Source organism: Cyanistes caeruleus, chromosome 26 (assembly GCF_971803275.1).
Source record: "Cyanistes caeruleus chromosome 26, bCyaCae1.hap1.1, whole genome shotgun sequence".
NCBI classification, from domain to species: Eukaryota; Metazoa; Chordata; class Aves; order Passeriformes; family Paridae; genus Cyanistes; species Cyanistes caeruleus.
Genome location: NC_141726.1, coordinates 1,782,427 through 1,798,475, shown reverse-complemented (window position 1 = coordinate 1,798,475; position 16,049 = coordinate 1,782,427). Strand labels below are relative to the sequence as shown.

The following is a 16,049-nucleotide window of genomic DNA, read 5'->3' as shown; positions in this document are numbered from 1 at the left end:
CCATCCCTCCCTGAACACAATGGTAACAGGTGAGCTTTGACCTTAACACCAAAACTAACACAAGGATGAAAATCCTGGCTAGAAACAGAAAGGTCAGATAGCCACAACCATGGAGAAATTAAAATTCTCCCTGACCCACCACCTATACCCCTGCACAGGAGTGGCAGCAGCAAGCACAGGAGAGGCACGGAGAAAATAAACCAGTGCTCTTTATTTTTTTTAAAAAAAACTAGTAATAAATAACAAGAAAACCTAACACAGCAGAGCAGGTATATGCTACATTGTGCTGGACTCACCACAAACACTGGTTTTCCTTGAGGGTCCAGCCATGGGAGCCCATGCTGTGTGCCCTGGGACTCATCAGGTGTTTCCACATCACCCCTGGTTTCTGCCAGACCCCTCTAGCTGTCCAGAACAGCAGCCTGGGGGGCACAACCAACAAGTCTACTTCCCCCTCATGTCCCTTCAGAGGACCTGCCCTCAGATAGCAGACTCCACAGCCCCATTCAGGAAGTGCTGCTGTGCCGGCTGGGACAAGGAGAAATGGGTCTGGGCCAGCCACTGCATCCTCCTGTTCACAAGGTCTGGTTCCAAAAACGAGCGAAACTTCACCCCATCACTCCCTCCACTGGCATCCACCTCGTCATATCTGCCTTCCTGCTGCACCTGCACGTTGGGGTGCAGCCACTTGTAGTAGGTGACCCTCAGCCCCAGCCCCAGCAGGTAGCAGGGCAGGGCAGCAGAGAGCACCGGGAGGAGGTATGAGTGCTCCTCAGAGGGAGCCCGGCCCCAGAGCCAGGCCAGGGCCAGCAGAGAGCTGTCCACCAGGATGAAGCCGTGGTAGATGATGCTGCGGTGCAGCGTCCTCCCCTGTGCCACATTGAACCAGCTGAAGTAGAGGATCACAGCCACCACAGCCCGGTAAAGCTGCTCGGGGCCGGGTGATTCCATGAAGTCCGTGCCCTGCAGGCTGACCCAGAGGAACATGGCCAGCCACACAAGTGGGAAGTGGACAGCCACACCGTAGGGCCAAAGCAGGGCAAAGAGGGCGACCGCCAGGATGCGGGGGCAGATGAGGAAGAGGTTCCACAGGAAGTAGACGATGGAAGAGCCCAGGCTCAGCTCGTACTTGTCCTGCAGGAAGGAGCGCAGGGACTGGTGGTAGTCCAGCAGAGACCAGGACACACACAGGAACGCAGTGCCCATCCCCAGGCCTGCAAACACAGAGGTGGAAAGGCTGAGGGGGGACCCAAAGGTGGCCCAGCGTGGCTCAAACCCCTCCCTGCCCACCACTGCTAAAATGAGTTTCCAACCCAGCTCACAAAGCAGCTGCTGTCAGGGTCAGAGCATCAGCACCTGCACCTCTCCCCTGGCCTTCTGCCCTCCAAGGACAAGGAGGCTGGTGCCTGACCCTGCTCAGAAGATGAGGAAGAAGTGCTGGGATTGAACAGCTCTGCAAAGCCCATCTCCCAGGCACGGAAGCCCTCAGCCCACACAGGCAGGTGAGTGCTGGCTCCCACATTGTTGGGCTCCCCATTTCCCTGCAGTCACACCACAGCACCTGCTCAGCGGCCTGTGTTTCACCCACACCAACATCAGCACCTCCCTACTCCCCCAGAAGGTGCCTGACTTCTCACCTGTCCCTAAGCCTCTCCTGGGGCACATAGGAGAATGACTACAGTGGTCCCCCAGCTTCAAACCCCCACCCCAAGCCCAGCGTGATCTACTGGGGCATGTGAGTGCAGGACAGAGGTCCACCCTATAGTGTAACATGTCAAAGGAAGGAGTGACATGGGAGCAGAATGACACTACAAGCGTCTTGCTGGGTCCTCCAGCCCCTCTGATCTGCCCCATCCAAGCCCAAGGCTGCACCCCCACAGTCCCCTCCCCTGGCCCCAGCCCCCTCACCCTGGGAGAGCTCAGCCTTGTTTGTCCGCAGGATAATGTAGAGGAGCAGGGTGAGCTGCGGGGTGTTCTCCAGGAAGGTCTCGAAGAGACGCAGCATGCTGATGTCATGGGAGAGGAAGGCCATGTGTCTCTGCTCATCCTCCTCCTCTTCCTTCGCCCAGCACACCCTCCAGCCCACCTTCAGAGCATGGAGGCACCTGTGGAGGGACCCAGCTGCTGGTGAGCGGCCGCGCAAGGCACCACACACCTTGGTCCCCGCGCTGTTGACAGCCCAACAAACTCCTGAGAGGACAACAAACCCCGCTGCTTCACGCCCAAACCCCTCCTTGCCCCTGCCCAAACCACGCACCACATAGATGCCCGGCTATGGGTGAAGCGGCAGTGTGAAAAACTGAGCATCGACCTCAGCGGACCTGCCTGGATTATTCCCTTCCCCCGGCTCGGCCTCGCTCCTCCCCTCAAGGTTTCGGGGCGCTGTTCCGTCTGCCCAGAAGGCAACAGCACCGGGAGACAGAGCAGAGCCGGAGGGAAACTTCACTTGCAGGGACACAGGTGGCTCCCTCCGGCACACTTTATCCGGCTTCAGCCCGGGGCTGGGCCGAACCGCCCTGCGCCGGAGCCTCCTGGCCCTCCCCACAGCCGCGGCCCCGCTCGCCCCGTCGCCGGGAGGAGCCGAGAGGCGGCTGCGGAGGGCCGGGCACCCGGGGGAGGCCGGGGCGGAGCGGGGACCCGCGGGGAACTCGGTGCGGGGCTACCGTACCTTAAGAAAAAGCCGAGCTGTAGGAGGTGGAGGGCGGCGAGCAGCGCCGGGGGCACGGCGGGGCGCAGGGCGGGCGGGTCGGAGCGCAGCCAGAGCCAGCTGCAGGCCTGGCCGGCGGCTGAGGCGGCGGCGAGCAGCGACAGCGACAGCGCGGCCCAGCCGGGGTGGCCGCGCCGCGCGTACTCCGCCGCCACCCAGCCGTCCATGCACAGGTCCAGGGTGGCCGCCGCCGTCCCCGCCGCCGCCAGCGCCAGCTGCAGCGGCCCGAACCGCGGCGGGGCAGCTCGCGGAGACATCGGGGCCCCACGGACCGGCCCGGAACCGGCGGTGGCGGCGCCGGCACGGGCCGGGCCCAGCCCCGACAGGGCCCGCCCTGGGCTGTGTGTCCCGCCTTGAGTTCTGGGTCCCGCCCCGGGCTCTTGTGTGTCTTGCCCCGAACTCTGTGTGTCCCGCCTTGGGCTCTGGGTCCCGCCTTGGGCTCTGGGTCCCGCCCCGGGCCCTCCCGGGCAGCAGCAGCCGGCCCTGCCCGCTCCTCCCGCAGCCCTGCGGCCCCGGGCCCGCCTGGGCCCCCGTGAGGCTCAGTCCTCACCCACCGACCGCCCGGCACGAGGCATAAAACCTTATTAATCACACATGGTGTGATGAATTTGAGCTTCAGCTAAAAGCATAGCGTGCGTGTATTTTGGCACCGGGATAGCATGCTGGTGGAGACCCACAGGGATGCTTAAGTGCAACTCCTGGCCCTGTACAGGACACCCCAATAACCCCACCCTGAACCTGAGGGCGTTGTCCAAACAATTCTGGAGCTCTAGCAGCCTTAGGGCAAATAACCCTTTCCTTGGGGAGTCTGTTTTTGTGGCAGAAATGGTTCTGGCTCTGTTTGGAACACTGATATGTGTCGTTTTCCTCAGCAGTACAATTATTTAATTTCTTAATGGCTAAACATTCACTTCAGTTTGAACCTTCAAAGTAAAAAGCTAAGGAAAAAATAAGGGCAGTTAAACTGGAAGTATGAGCTGTGCTTTTATCCCCACGTTTTGTCAAGCAGTTTTCTTCTTCAAGGCAGAGAAGCCTCTAGAGTCACACATGATACAAGGTGCCCCAAGTTAACATTTTATTGGAAAAGTTCAAAAGTTCTAGTAACAAGATTAGCTCTAGTACAAATATAGATTTAAATGCATGAACTAAATAAAAACATCTCTGCATGATTGCTGTACATTAGAGGAAGATTACTCTTGGCTACCCACTTTGTAAAGAAAATGGAATGGAAGCTGGGTTAGGAGAAACAGCTCTAGAAATAAAGGACAAATAAAGAGGCTCTTTTTAACATGCACTCTCTAAGGAGCCAAAACAAAGTGAAAGCTCTGAAGCTTTGAGGAGTTCAGTTTTCCCATGTTTGTTTATGCTCTGTCACATGGTCACAGCATACAATCAGGTCCAATTACCAGAATCACACACAATCTGCTCGTCCTTGAATTCCAAGGAGTTGGCATTCACCTGAGTAACCAGGACTTCCCACAAAGCAAAGGTCACTCTTCCTGTAACAGAGCTCAGCAAGGTATCTTGAAACATGGACAAACATTTGTTTGGAACTAAAATCAGATGGAAGGAACTTTACTCGGCATCTGTTGACTTATAGTGATCATCATCCACTGTGGAGTAGATGTGTCCCTCGCTGCTGAGGAATTCCACAGCTTGCCTTGAAGAAAAACCCCACAGTTGGTAAGTATTTAGCAATTAGTTAGCAAAGGGAGTAAGTCACCACCTTTCTGCCAGGTAATTCCCACTCACACACCCCATTCCCACAGTTCCCTCTGGGCAGCTGCCAAGGGAAGCTTTTGGTGTTTCTGTCTCATGGACACAGGGAGTTTCTGCTAAGCTATGGCAATCCCACTGAAGCTCACACTCTGCTTGAGCCACCACTCTGCACTTCCTAAATAATACCCACCACCTACTCCAGAGGGGACAGAACATACACAGGTCATGGAAGGTAATGACTACTTTTTTAAGTCTCAGAAAGAAGTTGTAAGAGACAGTGAAGGAGAATAGAACAGCCTATTCCTAGATTTTTTATCAGTGTGCAGAGAGCAAGGTAGTCCTTGAGCAGGAGAAATGCTACTGAGCTGATAAACAGCTTGGTTTGAAAACAAGGAGCAAAGCAACTGGCAACAAGCTCATTCATTCAGGGCAGTGAATCATTTAAAATCTCTGGCTCCTGTGGTGCTGGGACCACCTGAATTACCCACCCTGATTCACAGGTGAGTGTCTGGGCTTGTCCACTGTTCTCTCTGCCTCTGGAAGGACTGCCTGGATTTCCATAGCATCCTTCATTTCTACACACTTACTTGATCGTTAACATACTCATACTGTGGAGCTGGAGCTTCAAGTCTTGTAGACTCATCCCCTCTGGGACATGGCAGCTTTTGATCAAGTTCAGCACCTGGATGAGCAAGAAGCACACTACATCACATCTGAGGAGCCTCTGCTGCCACTGCTGTGCTCCAGGGAAAGCTGCTGGCACCCACCTGGCTCTGGTTTGCTGTGAGCCCGTTCACTGGCAGGCTGCCACCTCCTCCGTAGCCCCCCATGTCACTTATCCCAGTGGAGGAAAATGACTGTGGCACTCTTGATGCTGACTGGAATAATGAGAATAAAAAGTGCTGTGGTTACCCAGGCTGCCCCAGCCCACAAAGTTAAAGACTCACTGTTATCTCTAAGCCAGTAAGTAAAAACAGCTTCTGAACAGAAGTGGATTGCTGTTACACCTTCAGTGTTGCCCAGCTTTAAGCTTTCCAGCCCCACAGTGAGGCAATTTTCCCAGCAAAAGGTCCCTCTTTTGGGGGAGGGAGGTCACCAGTCACCCAGGAAGGACCACAATGGAATCAAGATTTTGTACGTACCATAAGATTTTTTCTGAGCATCATATGTGCATTGACGATTTCTAGTATGTGTGTGGTGAACTCATTCATATTTTCCAGAGGCATGATCTTAAATGCTACCAAGCTCTTCTTATTCTTTCAGAGGAAAAAAAAAATACAAACACAAAACAAGGAAAACAATTTACAGCACAGCAACACAGAGATACCTAACAGCCAACCCAGCCATCCCCTCCAGGAGCGGGATAGCAGTGGGGAGAGAGCTCTGCATCAGAGAAATGTTCTTCCAAAATGTTCTGACCTTCACCTTGTGCTGGTTTTGGCTGGGGTAGAGTAGCATGGGCTAGTTTTGGACTTGTGCTGGAAACAATGCTGATAATGCAGGGATGTTTTAGTCATTGCTCATCAACCCTTGCACAGAGCCAAGGGCTTTCCTGCTTCTCACACAGCTCCACCAGTATTAGGCTGGGAGGGGACAAGAAGCTGTGAGGGGAAACAGCTGGGACCCCCAGTGCCCCACGGGAGAACCCAGACCAGCCAGTGTCATGCTCAGTTATAAAACTGGTGAAAGAAGGAGGAAGAGGCACACCTGCCTGCCCATGGGAAGTGTGGAATGAATTCCTCGTTTTGCTTTACTTATTAAACTGCCTTTATCTGACCTCATGGGTTCTCTCACTTTGACCCTTCAAATCCCCCCCCACATCCCACTGGGAGCAAGAAAGCAGGATGTGATTTTGAAAGACAGTGGAGACAGAGTCACTGCTCTTTCTAACCAGCTGGGAATTAACTGCACTTTACCTTAATGCACATGCACCATTATCTGAATATTCAAACCACAGATGCTACATTAAGTGCTACATGAAGTCTCCCCATGAGAACTTGGTTGAAGTCTCACAGTACCCACACTACAGAACCTGGTGGCCAGAACTCTGCTCTGCTGAAAACACACTGATGACAAGGGGAATTTTGAAAGGATTCTCATTTTAAATAGTCCTCTGCATTCAGGAACAATTAGAACATTATTAAATAAAACCCTGGCAGAGACACTGAAGGATTTTTTCAGAGACCACAACTGAGTAGTTATTTTTCAGCAGCCCCCTAGCACTAAGGCAGATCACAAATCCTTCACAGCCCTGCTCCAGCCTCATGGCCACGACTCACAGGTAACATGAGCTTACCTGGAATGACCGAAGGTGACCAGCTACTTTAACATAAGTTCCTGGAGGTACCACAACATTCTCACCTCCTGCCTCCTAACAGAGAGGGAGGAAAAAAAAGAGATGTTTGCTGTTTCATATTTCCATTTCTCAATTATTACAATAAGCAACTTAGTAAAGCAGGCTCATCTCAAGCAAGCACAAACAACATGCATTCCTACGTCCAGTAAGAGCAGTTAGAGAAACATAACTGAAAATAAAAAATGAATAAAAACACAGGTATACATTTCAGAGCAGTCAGAGCCAGTTGCCTGCTCTGCTGTCTCTGTCCACTTATAAGAGATTCTCACAGTGCAACAAGAGGAAAGAAACCTTGAACAATAAAAGACTAGATGTTGAATTCCATAATCTGGCTGAAGGATGGGGCAGGCCAGAGCCCTTTCTGAACTCATGCTAAACTTGCAGTAAGGAAACTGCCTGATTACCCTCTCAAATCTGTTCAACTGAACTCAGCTATACTAAACAGGCAGGCACACACAACACCAGTGACCTCTGCTACAGCAGCATCTCCCCTGGATTTCAGGAACATGTTATCCCTAAAATACTTCCCAGAAAAGCAGTATCTTTTGGATTAAAACAGCTCTGTGAGAAGCAGGGAGTTGGTGCTGATCAATAATCCTTACGGGTTCCTTCCAGCCAAGACACTGTACAATTCTACAACTCTTCTCTACCCAGTGCTCTCAAAAGCTGCCAAAGAAGCCTGTTCATAGCAAACACAACTCTTACATCAGTATCAACCCACTGCCTGACGTCCATCGGGGCTGCCGTCATGTCGTCCACTTTGTAGAGGATGTTGGTGGGCGCCTTCTCCGCGTGCCGGACGATGCCCACAACGGTGACCTGCGGCAGAGGATGAGGAGGATGAGGAGGAGGAGGATGAGGAAGGGTTGTTCGGGCCGGCCGCGCGTCCATCCCGGCCGCGACCGCCCCGGCGCCCACCTGCGAGATCTCCACGTCGCAGATCCGGAAGGTCTCGTCGACCTGCTCTGCCGCCAGCAGCTGCGACACGGTGCAGGGCACGATGTTCTGCGAGCGGCTCCGCTGCACGGGGCGGAGGGGCCGTCAGAGCCGCCCCGGCCCCGGCCCCGGCCCCGGCCCGCCGCCCCGCCCGGCCTACCTGCTTCTTCTCCGCCTGGCCGCCGGCGGGAGACCCGAACCCGCCCGGGGACTGCGTGTAGCCGCCCGGGAGCCCCGCGCCGCCCATGCCGCCGTACCCGCCATCGAAATTCCCTAAGGGGGGAGAGAGAGGGACCGTGAGGCGGCGGCGGCGGGGGCGCAGCCCCCTTTCCCAGCGCTGCCGCCATCACGGGGAGCGGCGGCGGTGGCCTCGGGCCCCCCGGAGGCGGCGGGCGCGGCCCACCCGGCCCCGCGTACCGTGCCCGCTCCACATGGCGCCGCTCCGGGAGCCGCCGCCACCGCCCGCGCGCCGGGCCCCGCGCGCCGCCGCTCTGCCGCCAATCCCGGAGCGCCGCTCTGCCGCCAATCCCGGAGCGCCGCTCTGCCGCCCGCAGCCAATCCCGGAGCGCCGCTCTGCCGCCCGCAGCCAATCCCGGAGCGCCGCTCTGCCGCCAATTCCGGAGCGCCGCCGCTCTGCCGCCCGCAGCCAATCCTGGAGCCCCGCTCTGCCGCCCGCAGCCAATCCCGGAGCCCCGCTCTGCCGCCCGCAGCCAATCGCGCTCCCGCTCCTTCCAATGGCAACAGGCCGCCGAGAAGCCGCCGCCGCCATCTTGAGAGCGGGCGCTGCCCGGCCAGGCCGGGATGAGGGGGCGGTGCCGGGGCGGTGCCGGGGCGGTGCCGGGGCGGTGCCGGGGCGGTGCCGGGGCGGTGCCGGGGCGGTGCCGGGCCGGTCCCGGGGCGGTGCCGGGGCGGTACCGGGCACAGGTGAGGGCTGAGCGCTGAGCGCAGGGTGAAGGCAGTGGTAGCGCTGTCTGCCATGCAGCCCATGGGCCAGCTCGTGGTGCTGCTCTTGCTGTGCCTACTGGCCGTGACTCTGCCCGGTGCGGGCGGCGCCTCCGGGAGGTTCTGGCACCTCACGGACCTGCACTGGGACCCGGGGTACGAGGCTGCGGCGGCAGCGGGACGGCCGTGCCCGTCGGGCGGGGGTCGGGCCGGGCCCGCCGGGCCGTGGGGCAGTTACCTGTGCGATGCGCCCTGGGGCCTGCTCGGCTCGGCTGCCCGGGCCATGCGGGGCCGCCTGCCCGCGCCGGACTTCGTGCTCTGGACCGGGTGAGCCACCAGGGCCGGGCGGGAGAGGGGCAGGGGAGCCCGTACGGAGCTCGTGGGGTGTCAGGGCTCTTCCCACCGTCCCCGCTTCGAAAAGGAGGAGGGAGAATGTGCCTCGTACTGTAAAACAGGGATTTGGAGGAAAGCACAACCCCAGCGAGGGCTCTCGACACTGGCAAGAAGCTCCTGGCAGTGAGGTGACAAAAGGATCACCACTCACTGTGTGTACTTTGTGCATCCTGTCCCTCCGTGTCCGATTCCACAGTGACTCCGAGGACCAGCAATGCCCAGGGGAAGGGGCTGTGTGTCCCTGCATCCGGCACTGCCAGTCACAGCAGTGTCAAGCAGCCTGCAGCATTGCTTCTGGCTCTGATGAGGTGCCAGGGAGACAGGTTTTGCTTTAAGAGTCAGAGGAACCTCCCCAGTAGAGGATGTTCTCCCCTGGTATGGTTTCCAGGGGTGGGTCTCCTATGGGAGGCCTCAACAGCACTTACAGGCGGTAAAAGTTTTGTTTTGCATGGTGATTGTGTATATTGTCTTTCTTCTGATAGTGCAGCCTCAGCTTGCTGTAACCTCCAGGTCATTTTGCAGGACTGTTACCTGTCCTGTGTTTTCATTTTCTGCCCCTGCAGATGCCTGTTCCTGCTTAGATGTAGTTATTTGTTCTTGTGACCTTATGTTGAGTATTTTCTCTCAAGCAATTTCCCCCAGTTCTTTGACATGATTTTGAATGGTCTCTCTCTCTCTCCAGTAGGCTTTTGGACTGCCCAGCATCCTCTACAAATGCTGTAAGCATGTTAATGCAAACACAGACAGGGAGCAGCCCTAGATTGCTGCCTTACTGGAGGCATTCCCTTGTTTCATGGTGATCACAGCTGTGCAAACAGCTCTGCTTCATTATTGCAGATCAGGTGCCCTCAGATTGCCAAGTGCTGATCCTTGCAGTATTTCCAGGTAGCTTTAGTGCCTGTGACACTCCCCGTGCAGAGGGAGCTTTCCCTTCACACCATTGTGCATAGGAGTTTTAAGGTAAAGTGAATTGTGGAATCACAGAATATCCTCAGCTGGAAGGGACCCACAGGGATCATGGATTCCAACTCCTGGCCCTGCACAGACACCCCAACAATCCCACCTTGTGCATCCCTGACAGTTTTGTCTGAACACTCCTTGACTGGCAAGTTTGGAGTGGAGCTCATTTTCCCTGTGAGCAATTTCTTGAAACTCCCTCAGTGTCTTGGCCAGTCAACATAGCACCGACTTCTGCACCCAAAAGCTTAAACTTTCTCTTCTAGGAGGCACAGAGAGGAGTTGGCAAGTTTCTCTGCTTTGCTCACTGCTGTAAGCACAGGCCCTGTTAGTCCCAGACAGTGACTGTGCTGCTTCTCTTTTTCTAGAGATGACACTCCCCATGTGCCCAATGAGCAGCTCGGAGAAGAAAAGGTTCTGCACATAATAGCAAATCTGACTTCTCTGATAAAGGAGACATTTCCAGGTAGGATTTGAGGGGGTGAGAAAGAGAGTGTGGCATAGAGACTCATGGGAAGGGTTAACCAGGATGGAGAAATGACAAAATTGGAACAGGGAAAAGCACAGAAGGGCTGTGGTCACTGGGACTTGTTTGGTGGCCTCAATTCTACTGTGCCATACAGCATTGATGCATACTCGTGTTTCAGGTTAGCTCACTCAGGAGAGAGGAAAAGAAAGGTTTCTGTCATTAGTACTGAAGGCAGAAAAGGCTGCAAGGTACCCTCAGACATAACCTGTGTCAGCAGGGGGCAAGGAGCATTACTGCTGGTGACAGTTCAGTCCCTTGGCTGTGGGTGCCGTGTCCCCAGGGCGGGTCAGAGCTGTGTGGTGCCCCTGGGGGCAGAGGGTGACTGGCTTGGCAGAGCTCTCTTCCCAAGGCTGGGAGTGCCTCAGGGAGCTTGGAGGAGCTCTGCAGCACTGACCTCCCCTGCACTTCCTTGGTTCTGTCTCCAGGTACCAAGGTCTATGCAGCGATGGGCAATCATGACTTCCACCCCAAGAATCAATTTCCTGGGAAGAAGCACAGGATCTACAACCAGACAGCGGAACTGTGGCGGCCCTGGCTGAGTGATGCCTCCCTTCCTCTCTTTAGAACAGGTCTGGCACCACTGGCTCACGTTTAGAGCATGCTGGGGATATGAGGAGTGGTAGGAGAATACTATGAACCATTTTCCTTACTTCTATGCTCAAAGCAATAAAGGATTTGCAGAGGTAGGGTCCAATTTAATGCTGATTTCTGTCTTGGAGTTCTGCAAGAAGATAAATTATTTTATACTTTAGTTTCTCTTGCCATTGTCAAGTTACTGGGAAGAATGCAGAGTGGTGACCTGCAGAGGGAGGAAAAATACCTTTAAAGGTAGCAGCTGGTGCAGGCAGTGCTGGGGCTCTCCAGAGCTGCCCAGCTCCTGGTGCTGCCCATCTTACCCATTCAGGTCTCCCTTCACTGGGAGAGGCATGAGAATGACAGACACACAGGGAAGAGTCACTCCAAATCCACATCCTGGAGTGGTCAAAGCACTGTTCCAGGCAGTGACCCTGCTGTGGCTATTGTTAAGGAGAATAGAGAGAGGTGGAAACAAAGGGATCTGGGATCACAGCCATCAGTGTGATCAGACCTCCAGCTCTTTCTCTGTTGGTTGCATTTTTAAGGAGCTTTCTACAGTGAAAAGCTGCCTGGCCCAGGGATGAGGGGACGGATTGTTGTCCTCAACACCAACCTGTACTATGACCAGAATGATGAGACAGCTGGTGAGGAGGATCCTGGGGGGCAGTTCCAGTGGCTGGAAGAAACCCTGACCAACGCCTCTAGAGCAAATGAAATGGTATTAAAAAGACTGAATAAACAACCTGGGCTTGTCCCCAGCCCAGAAGCTTTTCCTGCTCTGCTCCCTCTGGATGCAGCTGCAGCTGGCTGCTGCTCCATGGGTAGTGTGGGCTCTGTGCTCAGGGCAGCTCTTGCTTCTGTAGGTCTACATTGTGGGGCACGTCCCTCCTGGCTTCTTTGAGAAGAAACGGGGCAAGCCCTGGTTCCGCAAGGGCTTTAACGAGCGCTACCTGGGAATTGTGCAGAAGCACCACAGGGTGATCGCTGCCCAGTTCTTTGGGCACCACCACACTGACAGCTTTCGCATGTTCTACAGCGACACAGGTACCTGTTCTGGTCACCCAAGCGCTTGTGTGACAGCTCTGACAGCTCCCAGAGTCACTGTCCGTGGGAATTTTTAGTGGCTGTTGGCTGAAAGCAGCTGAGAAGCCAGCAAAATCTTCTGAAATGCTTTGGGCAACAAAAGGCAGCAGTGGTTCTCATCTCTACCCCCAGTCTATAGCTCCTGCCCTCCTTCCTATTCATTTTCATATATTGTTTCCCCTCAATGCCTGGCAGTTTCTTGCCTGTTCCCACTTGAAGGGTTTGGGCATTGCTGAGGGAGCAGTGCTGAATCTGTGCGTGTGGGGTGCTCTGGGTGAACACCTTTGCTGAGTGTGGTTCCCTGGCCACCCTCACTGCAAGAGCCTCTGCCAGCACTGGAGAGCCCGTTCCTGGCTGCAGCAGCCCTGTGCTCAGTCCCCAGTTTTGTTCCAAAATCATCTTTGTGTGTCTGGTGGCACCAGGAGCTGGTGACAAAGGTGCTGTCGGCAGCACAGTCTGCTCCAGGTGCTCACGGTGATGGGGACAGGGTGTGGGACAAGCCATGGTATGTAGTCACAATTTGCTTTGCATTTCTGTAAAGGTACTCCAATCAATGTCATGTTCCTGGCCCCTGGAGTGACTCCCTGGAAAACAACATTACCTGGAGTGAGCAATGGAGCCAACAACCCTGCGATTCGGGTGGTCCACTATGATCAGGACACCCTTCAGGTCTTGGTAGGGGATCCCTGTGTGCACCACACTGCAGCTCTGGAGCAACTTTAATTCTTCCCTGTAGTAAGAACAGGCTCTTCAGGATTTCTCAGTCCACAGAAGCTGAGTGACTGTAGGGAAGGGCACTGACCCAGGATATTTCAGCCTTGTGTCAGACACAAAGATTTAGTCAGAGCGTCAGTGAATCGAAGCATGGCCCTGGCAGCTTCCCATCCTGCTGGGATGAATTCCCTTGGGCAGGGTCAGAGTTTTTGTGGTGTTTTTCGTGTCCTTAGCAAATTTCCTTTGACACTTGCTTTTCTCCTGAGATAAGGATCACAGAATTACTCTTTGAGTAATAACAGACTTGTCAGACCCCCTCCAAGACCTTTAAACCATCTGAAAATTATTTGTGTCCCTCTACTTGCTAAAGTGAGGCAAAAAGTGGATCTGAATGGAGGTGAATTGCAGGGGTAACTTCTGTTTCCCATCTTGTTTGCCAAGGATGGGTGCTTAGGTGGGGGACTGGTGCTTAAGCCCTGCTTTGTAGTGGATGAAACTCTCTGTAGTTGCTCAGTTTACATATTGATAACATAGAAATGAATGCTAAAATATGCTGTGCAGCCTGGGGAGCCAGTGAAGCAGAGAGAGAAAGGGCAAGAGACTGAGAACAGAAGCTGTGAAAAACTTGATTCTTCAGTTTGTTCACAGTGAAGATAACTTTGCTCAGTAAGTAAGGTTCCTGCAGCCCTTGCTTGTGCTGCTGGACGGTGTTGAGAGTAACTGACTGATGTCTGAAGCAGTCCAGGCTCAAAGCTTCTGATGTTTGCAGGTCAAAGTCAAGCAGAACAAAGCCACCCCTTCACCCTTTAGGAGAACAGGCTCTGTTTGGGGTGGTTTCTGGAGGGCCTCACCTGAGGTGACCCCAGGTGCCCATCTCAGTAGGAAACCCCATCAAGGGCAGCTGGGCCCTGGGGTGGGGGGCCAAGCCCAGCCCAGTGTCTCACTCCAGGGTTAATCTTGTCCTGGTGTCTCCTCAGTTCTGTTTTTCTCTCCCTCAGGATATGGTGACTTACTACTTGAACCTTACTCATGCCAACATGATGGCCTTGCCACGGGAGGAAGAGTTCCCAGTGTGGGAAGAAGAGTACAGGCTGACAGAAGCCTTCCAGGTCCCTGATGGCTCTGCAAGCTCCATGCAGAAGGTGCTGGAGAGGATCTCGAGGGACCCACACTATTTGCAGCTGTACTATGAGTTTAACTCTGCCAGATATGACCTGGAGCCGTGCAAGCAGGAATGCCGTGTGGATCACGTGTGTGCCATCAGGGAAGTTGATTTTATAAAGTATGATGAGTGTGTGAAAACCAACAGCTCTGCCCTTGCTGCCAGCAGTGTTTGGCTTTTGGTTTTCTGCGTGTTCTTAGGATTTCTCAGTCCTCAGCAAGTGCTGTGATGGCCAAGAGCAGGAGAAAAGGAGGAGGGCATGAGATGACACTACCCTGCACATGAATTGGTGATTTTGGCATTGAGAACTTGCTTGGAAGCCAGGACAAAATTGTCAGTGTTTACTAAAAGGCCTGTGATGCTGATTTGAATTTTTCTAGATAAGCTTGATGTATGAAGAGCAACGTTTTTGAGAGCCTTGCTGTGCCAAAGTGACTACAACAAGGAGTGTCTCCCCTCTGCTGGGACTGCTGGGGCAGCCTCACAAATCAGATGAAGACCAGGCCTCCCTGTGGGCATGAACTGGCAAGGGGTGAGGGTAGGGAGCTGCCACAGGTTCCAGAGGCTGTTGCCAGCATTCCTCATGTTGGCACACACTTTTGCAAGTTTGCACAGAGGAAGTCGTGTTGTGGTGGTTTTGCTCCACAGCAGCCTGTGGCTTATGAGCAAAGCAAGGTGGGGTGGCAGTGTCTGGACTTGTGCAAACTTTGGTGTTTCAGTGCTGAAGATGAAGTACAGATGATTTGTGCCTCACTGTTGAGCATAAATAGCTCTCCACTCTCTTCTGTGCTCTCTTCACTCAGCTCCACTGTGTTCCCTCCCTCAGCTGGGCTTGGCAGCAGTGAGATCTGAGGTGGTGATTTACAGCCTTGGGTTTGCCAGCTGTGCTGAGGCCCTGGAGGGAGCCAGTGCAGTGCTGGTATTGGACTCCAGGTGTGGGTGGAGGGGGAGCAGGATCAGTGCTCTGTGTGTGAAAGTGGCTCTGGGCTCTCCTGGGGCCCTGATGGGGGGGATGGAAGGGAGGAAGCTCTGTTCTGTGATGTTGGAATGTCAGATACTCCTTACTGCTTTACAGGTTCCAGGACCTTTGGGGAAGGGTTACTTAACAACTGCAACCCAAACCTGAAGGTGTTGATCCTTACTCCATGCTCTTACTTCACACTCCCTCCAGTATTCCCTCTCCCACACCCAGCAGGTAAAGTGCAGAGCCACCACACAGCTCCTATGTGTGAAGACCTGTACAGAAACATTGCTGCCCCTTTATCTACCACCAATTGAGACTTTTGAGAGTAAAAAATTTCAGATGATCTGATTGTATTTGCCTTTTTTTTGAAAAAAACATTATAAACAGCAATTGACATCTGAGCCCAGCATCAGCCATTGCACAGCCCCAGGTCCTTGGCTTGTCCCAAGCTATGTCTTGCAGTCCTGGGGGTCTCTCCTGGTGCCACTGAAGTTTCAAAGCCCTTGGTGTAATTCCATAAGTACACACTTCACCTGGCCACTCACCTACTCTGCTCTGGCAGCTATTCCTGCTCTCCTGAAGAGCCCCAGGAGCTCTCATCACCCCAAGTCCTGTCCCAGGCCTGCTGGCACAGGGGCTGATGTGTTGGTACCTCAGTGTCCATGGGGTACCTCACATCAAGCTCTTGGGCTGGATGCTGCACCCTTTATTTATTTATGAATTTCCAAACCAGGGAGGAGGGGTTACAGTGGTAACTCAAGTTCTGCAAGGCCAAGTGTTCCTGGACACTATTACCAATTTCTTTAGTTCATTGATTCAGCTGCAAAGTAGTCTCCACTTGGTTCCCATCTCTGCACTACCAGTGCAGAGAGCTTCAGATTATTATACAGCTTTCCTCCCTTTCAATCCTTCATTTAATACAGATGAACACACCCAGACTGAGTGTCAGACCCCAGAGGGAACACCTTCACCTTTTCCAGCTATTTCTGCCTGTAGTGGGTGAGCAGCTGG

General features: G+C 54.1%; 3 protein-coding genes across 3 annotated transcripts; 1 reads left to right on the top strand and 2 right to left on the bottom strand.

The window, feature by feature from the left end:
* Positions 1 to 191: 191 nt before the first annotated feature.
* XKR8 (XK related 8) lies at positions 192 to 3,134 on the bottom strand. The gene is made up of 3 exons (XM_086863434.1): positions 2,669 to 3,134; positions 1,909 to 2,105; positions 192 to 1,214 (listed from the first exon to the last, which is right to left on the bottom strand). Exons 1-3 carry the CDS (start codon positions 2,962 to 2,964, stop codon positions 481 to 483), a joined length of 1,227 nt encoding a protein of 408 aa, XP_086719560.1. The 5' UTR covers positions 2,965 to 3,134; the 3' UTR covers positions 192 to 480.
* A 631-nt stretch (positions 3,135 to 3,765) lies between these two features.
* Positions 3,766 to 8,233, bottom strand: RPA2 (replication protein A2). The gene is made up of 9 exons (XM_086863433.1): positions 8,136 to 8,233; positions 7,879 to 7,991; positions 7,701 to 7,802; positions 7,488 to 7,601; positions 6,723 to 6,797; positions 5,569 to 5,682; positions 5,194 to 5,304; positions 5,014 to 5,108; positions 3,766 to 4,367 (listed from the first exon to the last, which is right to left on the bottom strand). The coding sequence occupies exons 1-9, from the start codon at positions 8,149 to 8,151 to the stop codon at positions 4,283 to 4,285; spliced, it is 825 nt and encodes a 274-aa protein (XP_086719559.1). The 5' UTR covers positions 8,152 to 8,233; the 3' UTR covers positions 3,766 to 4,282.
* Positions 8,234 to 8,624: 391 nt separating this feature from the next.
* Positions 8,625 to 15,381, top strand: SMPDL3B (sphingomyelin phosphodiesterase acid like 3B). The gene is made up of 7 exons (XM_023941017.2): positions 8,625 to 8,987; positions 10,379 to 10,476; positions 10,965 to 11,108; positions 11,661 to 11,833; positions 11,979 to 12,159; positions 12,740 to 12,873; positions 13,911 to 15,381. Exons 1-7 carry the CDS (start codon positions 8,695 to 8,697, stop codon positions 14,301 to 14,303), a joined length of 1,416 nt encoding a protein of 471 aa, XP_023796785.2. The 5' UTR covers positions 8,625 to 8,694; the 3' UTR covers positions 14,304 to 15,381.
* Positions 15,382 to 16,049: the final 668 nt, after the last annotated feature.